This window comes from Phytophthora cinnamomi (genome assembly GCF_018691715.1).
Source record: "Phytophthora cinnamomi strain GKB4 chromosome Unknown Contig100, whole genome shotgun sequence".
NCBI lineage: Eukaryota > Oomycota > Peronosporomycetes > Peronosporales > Peronosporaceae > Phytophthora > Phytophthora cinnamomi.
Window position 1 is genome coordinate 141,412 of NW_027151033.1, and position 12,823 is coordinate 154,234.

General features: G+C 55.9%; 3 protein-coding genes across 4 annotated transcripts; 2 read left to right on the forward strand and 1 right to left on the reverse strand.

Annotated features, from left to right (window-relative positions):
- Window positions 1-438: 438 nt before the first annotated feature.
- IUM83_16540 (Myosin-like protein) lies at window positions 439-6,927 on the forward strand (the record flags this gene model as incomplete). Of its 2 annotated transcripts, none has more annotated exons than XM_067941427.1 (2): window positions 439-508; window positions 635-6,927. In XM_067941427.1, the coding sequence occupies 2 exons, from the start codon at window positions 439-441 to the stop codon at window positions 6,925-6,927; spliced, it is 6,363 nt and encodes a 2,120-aa protein (XP_067783284.1). The 2 variants fall into 2 exon arrangements, with proteins under 2 accessions (XP_067783284.1, XP_067783283.1); XM_067941428.1 differs by having other exon boundaries at window positions 638-6,927.
- Window positions 6,928-6,964: 37 nt separating this feature from the next.
- On the forward strand, window positions 6,965-10,569 carry IUM83_16541 (Ran-binding protein RANBP1; the record flags this gene model as incomplete). Its single annotated transcript, XM_067941429.1, has 3 exons — window positions 6,965-9,955; window positions 10,027-10,122; window positions 10,189-10,569. 3 exons carry the CDS (start codon window positions 6,965-6,967, stop codon window positions 10,567-10,569), a joined length of 3,468 nt encoding a protein of 1,155 aa, XP_067783285.1.
- A 970-nt stretch (window positions 10,570-11,539) lies between these two features.
- IUM83_16542 (putative aquaporin) lies at window positions 11,540-12,454 on the reverse strand (the record flags this gene model as incomplete). Its single annotated transcript, XM_067941430.1, has 1 exon — window positions 11,540-12,454. The coding sequence occupies one exon, from the start codon at window positions 12,452-12,454 to the stop codon at window positions 11,540-11,542; it is 915 nt and encodes a 304-aa protein (XP_067783305.1).
- Between the last annotated feature and the right edge of the window lie 369 nt (window positions 12,455-12,823).

Sequence of the window (12,823 nt, forward strand, 5' to 3'; positions counted from 1 at the left end):
CACATTCTCAAAGGACGTCTTCCTTAATTAAGCGATTGTTAATTACGAAACGGATGACGATTCTGTGTCAAAGAAATCCATGATATGGTTTGTGCGCACTGTTTCGCGCCCGACATAGGTACCATCCCACGAGCCACTGCGACGCATTCTCGTGTTCAATCTACATGTACTGCCACCAAAACCTCTGCAACACACAGCTCGAAACCGACAAGTTGGCGTTGCTACAGCAGCACAATACACAAGGGCCACCAAAATGAGTCCCCTCGTTCGTGCCCATCCGGCCCGTCGATGCGTCTGTCGCCAGCAGCCCAAATGGCGTTTCTTTGCGCCTTCCCCAATTTCCACCAATCCGCGAAGGCGATTCCGCCGGCCAATAGCAGGCCGCAGCTCCCATCCCGCTCTGCTCCACGCGGCACGGCACGACCGTCACTCTTGGAGATGATGGCGGAGGAGAGCGAGGCGTCGGCCGCGGCGCTCGAGGCCGGCGGCCCCGCGGCTTCGCAGTCGGGTGCGTGCAGCGTCCCCCGGCGCTCCTTCCTGTGGCGTCTGATGCGGCAGCCGCGCGCGCTTCCCCTGCCCTTTGACGTCCTCTCACCGCCTCTGCCCCTGCCTGCCTTGTCGTTCCGTTGTGTAGCAGCCGCCGCGGAGAAGCGCGAGCTCATCGAGAAGCTCAAGAAGGCCGTGGGCGCCGGCAAGGCCCTGAAGAAGCAGCTGGACGACGCGCGCGCGGACTGCGCGCACAAGGACGAGGACCGCCAGCACGTCGTGGCCAAGCTGCAGGACGTGCTGGCGCGCCACCAGGCGCTGCAGCGGCAGCTCGAGGCCAAGGACGAGGCGCTGCAGCTCGCCGGCTCCAAGGTCGAGGCCTTCCAGCTGGAGCTGCAGGCGCAGCAGCAGCAGCTCGGCGTCCGCCTGGCGCAGGAGGAGGCGCGCGTGCTCGTGTTCCAGGAGGAGAACAGCCGCCTCACGGGCCAGGTGGCCGCCATGCTCGAGCACAAGCAGCAGCAGGAGCGCGAGACGCAGCAGCTGCTGGCGGAGAACCGCGGCTGGCAGACCAAAGTGGACGACCTCACGCAGCAGCTCGCCGGCGCCAGGCAGCAGCAGGAGGACACGGAGCAGATGTACCTCGAGGTGGCCTCCAGGCTCAACCAGGCGCTCAGGGACAACGACGAGCTCAAGAAGGTGCGGCAGGCGGACGGGGATGCTGCTGCTGATGCTGGTGGGGACACAGCGAAGGAGATGGAGACACAGATTGCCGCCTTGGAGGCCAAGGCGGACGAGTGGAAGGCCGAGCTGGCAGCCAGCGCGGAGAAATTCGAGGCGGAGAAGCAGCAGCTCGCTCAACAGATCGAGGCGCTTGCGGCGTCGAACGAAAAGGCAAATGCGGAGCTTGCTGACGCGGCTGAAATCCGGGAAAAGCTGCTGGTTCACGTTGGCATTGATTTGTCCTACGAGAGTATCGAGTCGCTTCTGGATACCAAGAACAATGAAATCGAGATGCTGACGGAACAGCTCGCGGCCGCGGAAGCACCGCAGGAGCAGGCTATTCGCGAGGCCGTCAGTGCTGCGGTTGCTGAAGCAGAAGGTCTTCGCAAGCAGTTGGATGCGCTCCGAGCCCAGTACGAATCCTTGACTACTGAAAAGATTGCAGTTGATAAGACTGTGGACGAGCTCCGTGCGGAGCTGGAACGCGTAGCCGAAGAGCACTCGACTTTGCTGTCCGCTAAGGAAGATGAACACCGACAGGCTTACAGTTCACTCGAAGAAAAGCAAACTGGATACCTTGCGCAACTCGAGCATACTCAGACGCAGAACCAGCAACTAAGCGAGCATTTCTCTACGATCAAGACCAAAATCGAAGCGCTGGTGGATTCATTACAGATAGGAACGCCAGAGTCTGTATCGGGTGATGCAGAGGACACCCATAACTCCCGAATGCTGGAGCTAGAGTCGTATCTGGAGTACATTCAGGAGCAACTTGTCGGGGTTGCCAAACCCGACCTGAAGCATCTTCAAAGCGATGTAGACGATCTACAGGTGAGAATACGCGCGTACGAGACTGAAAATGTGCAACTGACAGCCAAGCTTGCGGAGTGTGAGACTGAACTTAAGACGCGCGCTAGCGAGATCGAGAAGCTTGCTGCTAGGAGAATGTCTGACACTGATAAGTGTGCATCTTCGGGCGAAGATGTAGCCTCGGTTACATTCAACGGTGAAAGTGCAGAGAGCTGCAATGGTGAACCCTCTGACCTTGAACGCGAGTTGGAAGCAACAAAAGCTCATTTGCACGCCGTCGAGACAGAAATGGCAGCCTGCAAAGCTGAGAATTTGCGAATGATTTTTGAGGTCGCGAAAACAGCGGATGGTGTTTCGAAGCTCAAGCAGGATCACGAAACATTGCTGGAGACACACCAAAAGAAGTCATCGGAGTTGAACGCGGCGATTGAACAACTTGAATCACTGCAATCTGCGAACCGAACGCTTGAGTTAGATCTCAAGATGAAAACTGATGATCTGCACTGCCATCTTGAGGCAAACGCCATGCAGAAGGAGGACTTTCAGTCCGTTATTACCAATCTGAACAACGCTGTGGATACAGCAGAAAAGGAGAATAGCAAGATCAAACGCGATCTAGAGGATATCAAGAACGAAAACGATGTCCTTGAGGAGCGGATTAGTGAGTTGCACGCCGTTGCTGATAGCAAGACTGAACCAGATGAGTGGCAAGAAAAAGACCGCGAGGTTGAGGAGCTGCGGTCTTCACTCGTCCAAGCCAAGGTGGACTTTTTGGAGCAGAAACATCAGCTAACAGCCCTAGAGAAGAAATTGGTCGCGGTGTCAAAGTCGAGTGGTCCTACCTGCACGATCAACAATGCCTCTTTAGAAGCTGAACGGCGGGAATTTGAGGCGGCTCTGATTGAGATGATCGAGATGGAGAAAAAACTTCAAGTGGCTTACGAGGCAAAACAAAGTCTCGAATCGACGCTGCAAGAGCGTATGGAGGCAAAGACCGAACTTGAAAATCGTTTGTCTATTGCAGAAGACAAGATTGCAGAGCTTGAGCAACAATTAGAGCAGAAGGTTGCCCTCATTGCCACAATTGAAGAGCAGTTGCGATCTGTGGAAGAAGAGCGAGAAAAGCTGGCGGATGAGTTTGCAAAGACCAAGTCGAAGTTGGAGCGCAGCCGAGGAAAGTTGGAAGAGAAAGCGATCGAGTTTGAGGCATTCAAAACGACGACTAATATGCTCAAGGACGAACGCAGTCGTTTGTTCAACGAGATCTCTTTACTCAAGGACAAAATCGCCAAGTCAGAAGTTCAAAAGGCTGCAATGGCTGATTCGCAGGAACTTGCCAATGAAGAGCTAGAGGAGCAGCTCAATGAGTTAGCTGATAAGATTGCCGAAATTGAAGCGGAAAAGCAAGATCTCCGAGCAAGACTTGAAGATACTATTTACCGCTCTGAAGAGGATATCCATCAATTGAGGGAGCGGCTCTACATGCTCGAGGAGGAGAAATCGGGACTTGACGATGAAAACTTCAAGCTTGAAAGAACGATCGAAAGCTTGGAGGCGAAACTGGACTCCCTTGAAGATCAGAAGACGAACCTCAAAGAAGCGAACGCCTCAACCTCGGAGCAACTGACGCTTTTGGAGGCCCGAATGGAGAAATCAACGAGCGATATCGCTACACTATCAGCCGAGAAGGAGAATCTGGCTGACTTGCAACAAGCTTTAGAGGATAATGTTTCTTCACTCCAGGAAGAAAAAAACAAGCTTGAGCAGACCTTAGAGGAGACTACAGCTAAGTTACGTGACGAAGTTGAACAAGTGACGGCACAAGTTGAGGCATTACAGGTTCAGCTTTCTCAGAGTGCTGCCGAGAAAAACGAGGTTTCTACAGCGCTGTCAGAACTTCAGGAACGTGCTCAGGCTGACAAGTTGGCTCGCGAAGAAGTCGCTGCAAAGCTTGAATCACATGTTGCCCAGAATGGAATTCTTGAGAACAAGATTGCCGTTTTAAAACAGATGGCGGAGAAGGCGTTGCAGTCACTGCAGACATCCCGCGACGAGTTATCGGAAGCTGAATCGCGTGCAGCACTTTTGGTTGAGGAGCGTGATACAGTGAAGACACTACTTCAAGAGAAAGAGTCTTCAAACGAAGTCTTGGCTGCTCAACGTGAAAATTTGCAACAGCAGGTCGACAAACTCAACACTGAACTTAAAAGCTTGCAGCACACACATGCCGAAGAAGTTAATGCAGCTGAGGAAGTTATTAGTGGGCTGAAGGATGCCGAGACGAAGCTGGCGGAATCTTTGGAGTCTGTCAAGCGAGATCTGGCAGAAGCTGAGTCATGCGTGATGGTGCTTGTGGAGGAGCGAGATGCAGCTAGAAAGGATCTTACTGCAAAAGACCTGAGGATTGAGATGCTGACAGCCCAGCAAGGAGAGCTCGACCTCGCGGCTCAAAAGTTTGAGACTGAGTTAAACGCTCTGCGAAGTAAAAGCTCAGCCGAGGCGGAAGCGACTGAGGAAACCATCCGTAACCTCGAGGAGTCAAAGATCCAAGCAGAGGAAACAGCTCGCAATCTCAACGACATGTCGGCTCAAGCGGAAGAGGAACTACAGGCAATCCGAGAGCGGCTAACGGAATCTGAGCAGCGCGTTGCAGCACTTAAGAAGGAACGCGATGCCACCCGGAACTCTTTGAATGAAAAGGTATCGACACACGAAACTTTGAGCGCCCTTCAGGAAGATTTGCAGAAGAAAGTTGAGGCATTGGAGACCGAGTTGAAGGAGCTCCGTGAAACAAGCTCGGCAGAATTGACAGCTGCAAATGAGACTATCGCGAGCCTGAAAGAAGCAGAAGCCGAGGAGGCTGAAACGTTAGCGTCTCTTCGCCAGGAACTGGCGGAGGCTGAAGGATGTGTCATGGTTCTTGTCGAAGAGCGTGATGCAGCGAAGAAAACACTCAGCAAGAGAGATCTGACTCTCGAGGTGCTCAGTTCTGAGCATGGCGAGCTGCAGCTCAAGAACCAATCCGTGACCACTGAATTGGAAGCTCTACGAAACAAAAGTTCAGCAGACACTCAGGCTGCAGATGAAAGGGAGCAAGCATTGAAGGAGGATGTGAAACGTATGGCGGAGTCATTAGAGACGGCTCAAGCGGGGCTATCAAACGCTGAATACCGCCTAGCTTCACTAACTGAGGAGCGTGATGCTCTCAGCAAAACACTCAGTGATCTCGACGCTGAACACAAATCTTTGAGCGCCCAAAACGAGGAACTGTTGCAGCGTATCGAGAACTTGGACACCCAGCTGGAGGCTCTACAGACTCAACACTCGGATGAATTGTCTACCGCCGAAAACACCATTTTATTGTTGAAGACGTCGGAGGCTGACATTCTAGCATCGTTGGAAAACATTCGCCAGGAACTAACGAACTCCCAGGCACAAGTTACAGCGTTAACTAAATCGTCCGAAGACACCAAGACTGCAATGAGTGACAAGGACGAGCAGATCACCACCTTCCAAAAGGATATTGCAGGTCTGCAGGAGCGCATCCAGACGCTGGAGAACGAGCTGCAGGAGCTGCAGAGCCAGCGTGAGGCCGAGACGCAGTCATCGGAGGAAACCATCCGCAGCCTGAAGGAATCGGAGGCGCAGACGGTGGAGACGCTGGAGGCGATCCGACAGAAGCTGTCCGAGACCGAGGCACGCGTTGTGTCGGCGGAGGAGGAGCGCGAGACTGCGAGTCAGGCCCTGAGCGAGATGGAGTCTCACCGTGAGGCGCAGAGCTCCGAGGTGGAAGGTCTGCAGGAGCGCATCCAGACGCTGGAGATCGAGCTGCAGGAGCTGCAGAGCCAGCGTGAGGCCGAGACGCAGTCATCGGAGGAAACCATCCGCAGCCTGAAGGAATCGGAGGCGCAGACGGTGGAGACGCTGGAGGCGATCCGACAGAAGCTGTCCGAGACCGAGGCACGCGTTGTGTCGGCGGAGGAGGAGCGCGAGACTGCGAGTCAGGCCCTGAGCGAGATGGAGTCTCACCGTGAGGCGCAGAGCTCCGAGGTGGAAGGTCTGCAGGAGCGCATCCAGACGCTGGAGATCGAGCTGCAGGAGCTGCAGAGCCAGCGTGAGGCCGAGACGCAGTCATCGGAGGAAACCATCCGCAGCCTGAAGGAATCGGAGGCGCAGACGGTGGAGACGCTGGAGGCGATCCGACAGAAGCTGTCCGAGACCGAGGCACGCGTTGTGTCGGCGGAGGAGGAGCGCGAGACTGCGAGTCAGGCCCTGAGCGAGATGGAGTCTCACCGTGAGGCGCAGAGCTCCGAGGTGGAAGGTCTGCAGGAGCGCATCCAGACGCTGGAGAACGAGCTGCAGGAGCTGCAGAGCCAGCGTGAGGCCGAGACGCAGTCATCGGAGGAAACCATCCGCAGCCTGAAGGAATCGGAGGCGCAGACGGTGGAGACGCTGGAGGCGATCCGACAGAAGCTGTCCGAGACCGAGGCACGCGTTGTGTCGGCGGAGGAGGAGCGCGAGACTGCGAGTCAGGCCCTGAGCGAGATGGAGTCTCACCGTGAGGCGCAGAGCTCCGAGGTGGAAGGTCTGCAGGAGCGCATCCAGACGCTGGAGAACGAGCTGCAGGAGCTGCAGAGCCAGCGTGAGGCCGAGACGCAGTCATCGGAGGAAACCATCCGCAGCCTGAAGGAATCGGAGGCGCAGACGGTGGAGACGCTGGAGGCGATCCGACAGAAGCTGTCCGAGACCGAGGCACGCGTTGTGTCGGCGGAGGAGGAGCGCGAGACTGCGAGTCAGGCCCTGAGCGAGATGGAGTCTCACCGTGAGGCGCAGAGCTCCGAGGTGGAAGGTCTGCAGGAGCGCATCCAGACGCTGGAGAATCGAGCTGCAGGAGCTGCAGAGCCAGCGTGAGGCCGAGACGCAGTCATCGGAGGAAACCATCCGCAGCCTGAAGGAATCGGAGGCGCAGACGGTGGAGACGCTGGAGGCGATCCGACAGAAGCTGTCCGAGACCGAGGCACGCGTTGTGTCGGCGGAGGAGGAGCGCGAGACTGCGAGTCAGGCCCTGAGCGAGATGGAGTCTCACCGTGAGGCGCAGAGCTCCGAGGTGGAAGGTCTGCAGGAGCGCATCCAGACGCTGGAGAACGAGCTGCAGGAGCTGCAGAGCCAGCGTGAGGCCGAGACGCAGTCATCGGAGGAAACCATCCGCAGCCTGAAGGAATCGGAGGCGCAGACGGTGGAGACGCTGGAGGCGATCCGACAGAAGCTGTCCGAGACCGAGGCACGCGTTGTGTCGGCGGAGGAGGAGCGCGAGACTGCGAGTCAGGCCCTGAGCGAGATGGAGTCTCACCGTGAGGCGCAGAGCTCCGAGGTGGAAGGTCTGCAGGAGCGCATCCAGACGCTGGAGAACGAGCTGCAGGAGCTGCAGAGCCAGCGTGAGGCCGAGACGCAGTCATCGGAGGAAACCATCCGCAGCCTGAAGGAATCGGAGGCGCAGACGGTGGAGACGCTGGAGGCGATCCGACAGAAGCTGTCCGAGACCGAGGCACGCGTTGTGTCGGCGGAGGAGGAGCGCGAGACTGTGAGTCAGGCCCTGAGCGAGATGGAGTCTCACCGTGAGGCGCAGAGCTCCGAGGTGGAAGGTCTGCAGGAGCGCATCCAGACGCTGGAGAACGAGCTGCAGGAGCTGCAGAGCCAGCGTGAGGCCGAGACGCAGTCATCGGAGGAAACCATCCGCAGCCTGAAGGAATCGGAGGCGCAGACGGTGGAGACGCTGGAGGCGATCCGACAGAAGCTGTCCGAGACCGAGGCACGCGTTGTGTCGGCGGAGGAGGAGCGCGAGACTGTGAGTCAGGCCCTGAGCGAGATGGAGTCTCACCGTGAGGCGCAGAGCTCCGAGGCGGAAGGTCTGCAGGAGCGCATCCAGACGCTGGAGAAGGAGCGTAAATCGTTGGATGCTGTTTTGGAGGAGAAGGGTTTGATGTTGGTTGATTTGAACGAGGAGAAGGTGGCGCTTGGCGGGAAGATTGCATTGCACGTTGAGAGGATTCGGGATTTGGAGTCGAAGTCAGAAGCTGATCAGTTGGAGCTTGCGGAAGCGGCCAAGGAAATTGAAACCCTTCAAAGTCGTGTTTGCAAGCGGGAAGCTCAGCTATGCGAGCAAGTGGAGGCTATAGAAGCAACCTCAGCGAAGGAAATCGAAGCCTTGAAGGAACAAGTGGCATCACTATCCGAGTTATCCAGCACGGCCTCAGCGGAAGTAAACCTCCTTCGTGAGCAAAAGACGGCCGAGGAAGAAAACTATGCTATTAGCATTGCACAGAAGGATGAAGTCATTTCCACGCTGAAGTCGAAGCTTGAGGAGGTGATGGCGGCGTATAAACGGTTGAAGGGACACCTGCAGGAATTGCAGGACAGGTTGGCACAGCAAACCACCACCAACGACAATTTGACGACGTCGTATGAAGAACTGAATGCTCAGCGCTCTGCAAACGTTGCGGAGCTTGAAACATTGAAAGCGGAACTTGCATCATCTCGTGAGCATGGGGATGCATTGGCAGAACAGTTGAGCCAAGCGGGCGAGGAGCTCGCAGAGGCCGAGACGCAACGCGAGAGCCAGATGGAGAACTTCAAGAAGCGTGTTCTGGCGTATGATGACGAACTTGCTCAGATGCGAAAACAACATGATGTCGCCTTGCATGAGCAGAAAAAATCGTTGGTGGTTGAGTCTACCGCGCGTGAGGAAGCTGCTCAAGTGAAGTTCGCCGAGTTGGAAAAGTCAATGTCAGCGCTCGCTCAGGTTGTGGAGAAGAAGGAGCTGGAACTGCAGACCACAGCGGAACGCGTACGGGTTCTCAAACAGGAGCATTTCCAAGCGGGAACCGCTCGGGAGGAGATTGACCAGAAGCGCGAGGCTGAACGGATGGAGCTCGAATCCCAGTTGTCTTCTGCTAACGAAACCATCGAAAAACTTCGTTCTGCCACGGACGCCAGTACTGGTCTGCAGCGGAAAACCATTTCTCAGCTTGAGAATCAGGTTGTCAAGTTAAAGCTCCAAGTAGAGGCCGAAACGGAGGGCGCCAACGCTGCACGCGCTGCACTCGAAACGTACAAGAAGCGTGCACACACTGCCCTCAAGAAGGCGTCGAGCGAGAACAAGCTAAATTTGAAGAAGGCTGCGCAGAACACAACCAAACTCGAGCAGGAGGTGGTGTCTGCGAAGGGTCGAGTTAGCTCTCTCGAAGCGGAGTTAGAGGAAAGTCGCAAACGGATGGCGGACATCGAGAGTACAGCAGATTCGCTTGCGCAGAGCGCCCGCGACGCGCTGGAGGCGGAAAAGCGTGCGGAAGAAGCGTCTCTGCGTCTTGAAATCGATGCCTTGAAGGCGGACGTAGCACGGCTGGAGGAGGCATCCGAGAACGAGCGTGCTTCTCTGGAGGCGCAGGTGAAACATCTCACGGAGCGCAACGAGGCGCTGAACGTCGAAATCACTGCTCTCCGAGAGAACGTCCGTACGCAGAATGAATCGATGGAGGAGGCCGTTCAGGCGAAGGAGGACGAGATCACGGAGCTGTCTAAGCAGCTCCAGGCTGCACTCGCAGCTGCCGCATCCCTTGCCTCGAATGAAGCTGGACGTCGTTCATACTCACCTGCATCGTCGCCGACCGAGAAGGAAAGGCGTTCGACAGCTTCCTCGTCGCGGTCGTTGTTTGAAGTGGAAGGAAACAACAGTTTCCTGCATCAGACCACGATTGAGGAACAGCACCAACACATCGCTGCTGCGGTCGCGGACTCGTGCCCGATCCCGCTCCCGTCAAAGATGACTTCAGTCAATGGTGCCAATGGCACCGCGCATGCCTCAGCAGGCGATGACGAAGTTGTGCGGCTAAAACTTCACCTGAATGAGCTGGAGACGAAGTCACATCTCTTCCAGAAGAAGGTGCGCCATGCAATTATGAACCACTTCTCCTTGATGCCCAAGCTAACGCATCTATTTCGTTTGTCGTACAGTACGAAGACACCTCGGCACTGCTAGAAGAGGCCAACCGACAGAAGCAGCGGCTACAAGAGTTGAGCGAGCATTCTACCCAGGCAATCAACATTGAGGTACAGACGCAGCCATGTTTTTTGTTTTGGATTTCTCGGTGACTAATTGTTACGCTTTTACTACAGTACCTGAAGAATGTCGTTATGAAGTACATCGAGAGCCAAGTACCGAGTGAGAAGGAGCAGCTGGTGCCTGTCATCTCGACACTACTAGACTTCAGTCCACAGGAGCACCAGAAGGTGATGGCGGCTCACAGCAAGGCGAACGACGAAGGCGCGGGGCTGTTTGGCGGCGTGTTCTCCCTCTTCGGAGGCGGAGCAGCGTCCGTGCCACCCCCGAAGCCGCTCGCAGCACCACACAACTTCAAGCCTTCGCCGACGACGGCGAGGGGCAACACGACTGGGGCCGCCCTCGGCAGCAAGGACAAGAACGGCGTTCTCTCTTTCGGTAGCGACCCCAGCGATGACGAAGAGTTCGCAACGCCGCTGAACCCGTTCGCAGCATAGTCGTCTGTCTACACGTGAGTGATGTACTTAAGTAAGGAACTAAGCGCTGTGTGTGTTGCAGCGCAACTTAGATGCATAAATGCAAAGGGAAAACTATTAGTATAACGTATAGATGCATGTGAACTGATTTACTAGCTGTCGTTCAGGCCCAAACAACTCCTTCGGTATCGATTCGAAGAGCAGGAAGTGCCCTTGGATTGCCTACGCTCTAGGATCTTGTAGACCCGTCTTCTGCCTGCCGGAATTTTCATCTTACTTTGTAGAGTGGTGCTTCCTCCGCCAGTGCGTAAGATCGCGTGTCATCTTTTCTTCGAGTGAGCTACAGCTGCTGAGCCACAGCAGGCAAGCTATTGCCGCCGATTGGTGTACTCTGCGGGCTGGACGGCAATGCTCTGCCTTTTACAAGACTCGGTCTGGGTGGGAGGATTAAATGACGACGCGGAATCTATTCACTTTCTTTGGACTATTGCACGAAGCGTTGTCCTGCACGTGACCTGGTCGGCACGGAACAAACACCGATTTGAAGGCACACTTCCTCTCGATCCGATATCGGCCCAGTAACATCAGCACTCGATCAGTGCTTTGCACGCGGAGGCACCAGCAGTGCCACCCGTGATCTGGGCCACAATGGGAACCCAGAAGTGGTAGTGGTAAAGTGAGAGCGCGGGTGGTCCACAGCCAGCACAGGACCTAATCTCGAACAGGGTTGATAACAAGGTGTTCGTGGCGATTCCCATAGCAATCGTACTCACCCAGCACACCGAGGACAGGCGTGTACGGCCTCCTTCCCAATGGGACGGTTGCGGATCTAGCTTGACTCGCCATTGCGGGGAGACATTCGCCTAAGGACATTTGAATCGTCAACAAGGATTTGGGGATTAACACTCGATGAATAGGTATATTCAACACAACGCTCTTTCTCGGGGCGTAGCGGACGAGTTACAGTCTCGCGTGTTTGAGCATGCAAACCCTAGAATCGGTACTCCGGGGGTGGGCCACGGCTCTTCTCCGCATGATGGTAGCCGATCATCCCCTCGTATATGAACGCACCGACAGCACCTCCTAAGATCGGAGCTACAATGGGCACCCAAAAGTAGTAGTGGTTGAGCGAGAACACGCGCGAGCCCCAGCCAGCGCTCCAAATGAACAGGCGAGGGCCCAAGTCCCGAGCAGGGTTCATGGCCAGACCCGAGTTCATGGCGAATCCCATGGCGATCGTGCTCACCAACGCGCCGATGGCAGCCGGTGCGGCTTTTTCCCCGATAGGACGGTTGTGGTGGTCCAGCAACGCCAGGATTCCCATGACTAACAGCGCCGTCGCTACGACCTCGGTCGCAAAACACGTGAAGTTACCCACATTCTCGTGTGGGTAGGTCGCGAAGATGGTGTGCGTTGTCATTCGGTTCGGGTCCAACTCGTTCAGCATCGGGCGATAGAGGATGTAAGCGAAGAACGAGGCGACGTAAGCACCCAGAAGCTGACTCAGGATGTAGAATGGTACTTGCTTCCAAGGCAACATCCCCAGTAGCGCCAGCGTCGTGGTGATGGCCGGATTCAGGTGTGAGCCAGAGACGCCGCCAGCGATGGTGATGCCAAAGAAGAAGGCGAGTCCCCAACACAGCGCGATGGTCACAAAGCTGCCGTCCGTGCCGCTGCTCAGGACGGTCTGCAGCATGCAGCAGAACCCAAAAAGCATGGTTACGAACATGGCGAGAAACTCGGCCATCATCGCCTTGACGAATTGGCTCTTGACCAGGTACGGCACGGTCTCGACCGGGGTCAGGTGGTGCAGGTGGTTGACAGGCTCTGGGGTGCCCACGTCGAAGTACGTGTGGTCGTTCTTTTCCAGATCAGAATTTCTCGAGCTTCTTGAGTTTCTTGCCATCGTTGCGAAAGTGTTGGTCGAACCAGCGGAAACCGGGGTGGATACGGCAGGTCGACGCCTAGACGGAGAATTGAAAAGTGAGATCTTGCTGCGGCAACATGACGCAAGGCCTAGCAAACACCATGCATCTTGCAGAGTCGCAGGAGAGCGTTCATCGCCTCGGTGGAGGCACCCATGCATATTGAAGTTGAGGATCGTCATGAGCTTTTAACAGCCCTGCAAAGCGCGGAGGAGCTATAGTTTCCAGTTTCGTGTCACGCCAGGACCGCTGCACGTTGCAGTGTGCTGCCTTCAACACAAACGTGTCTTAACCCTGAAATTCGTCTCAAACCACTATGCGGAGGCGGATCGTGTCTTTAACATGACCTC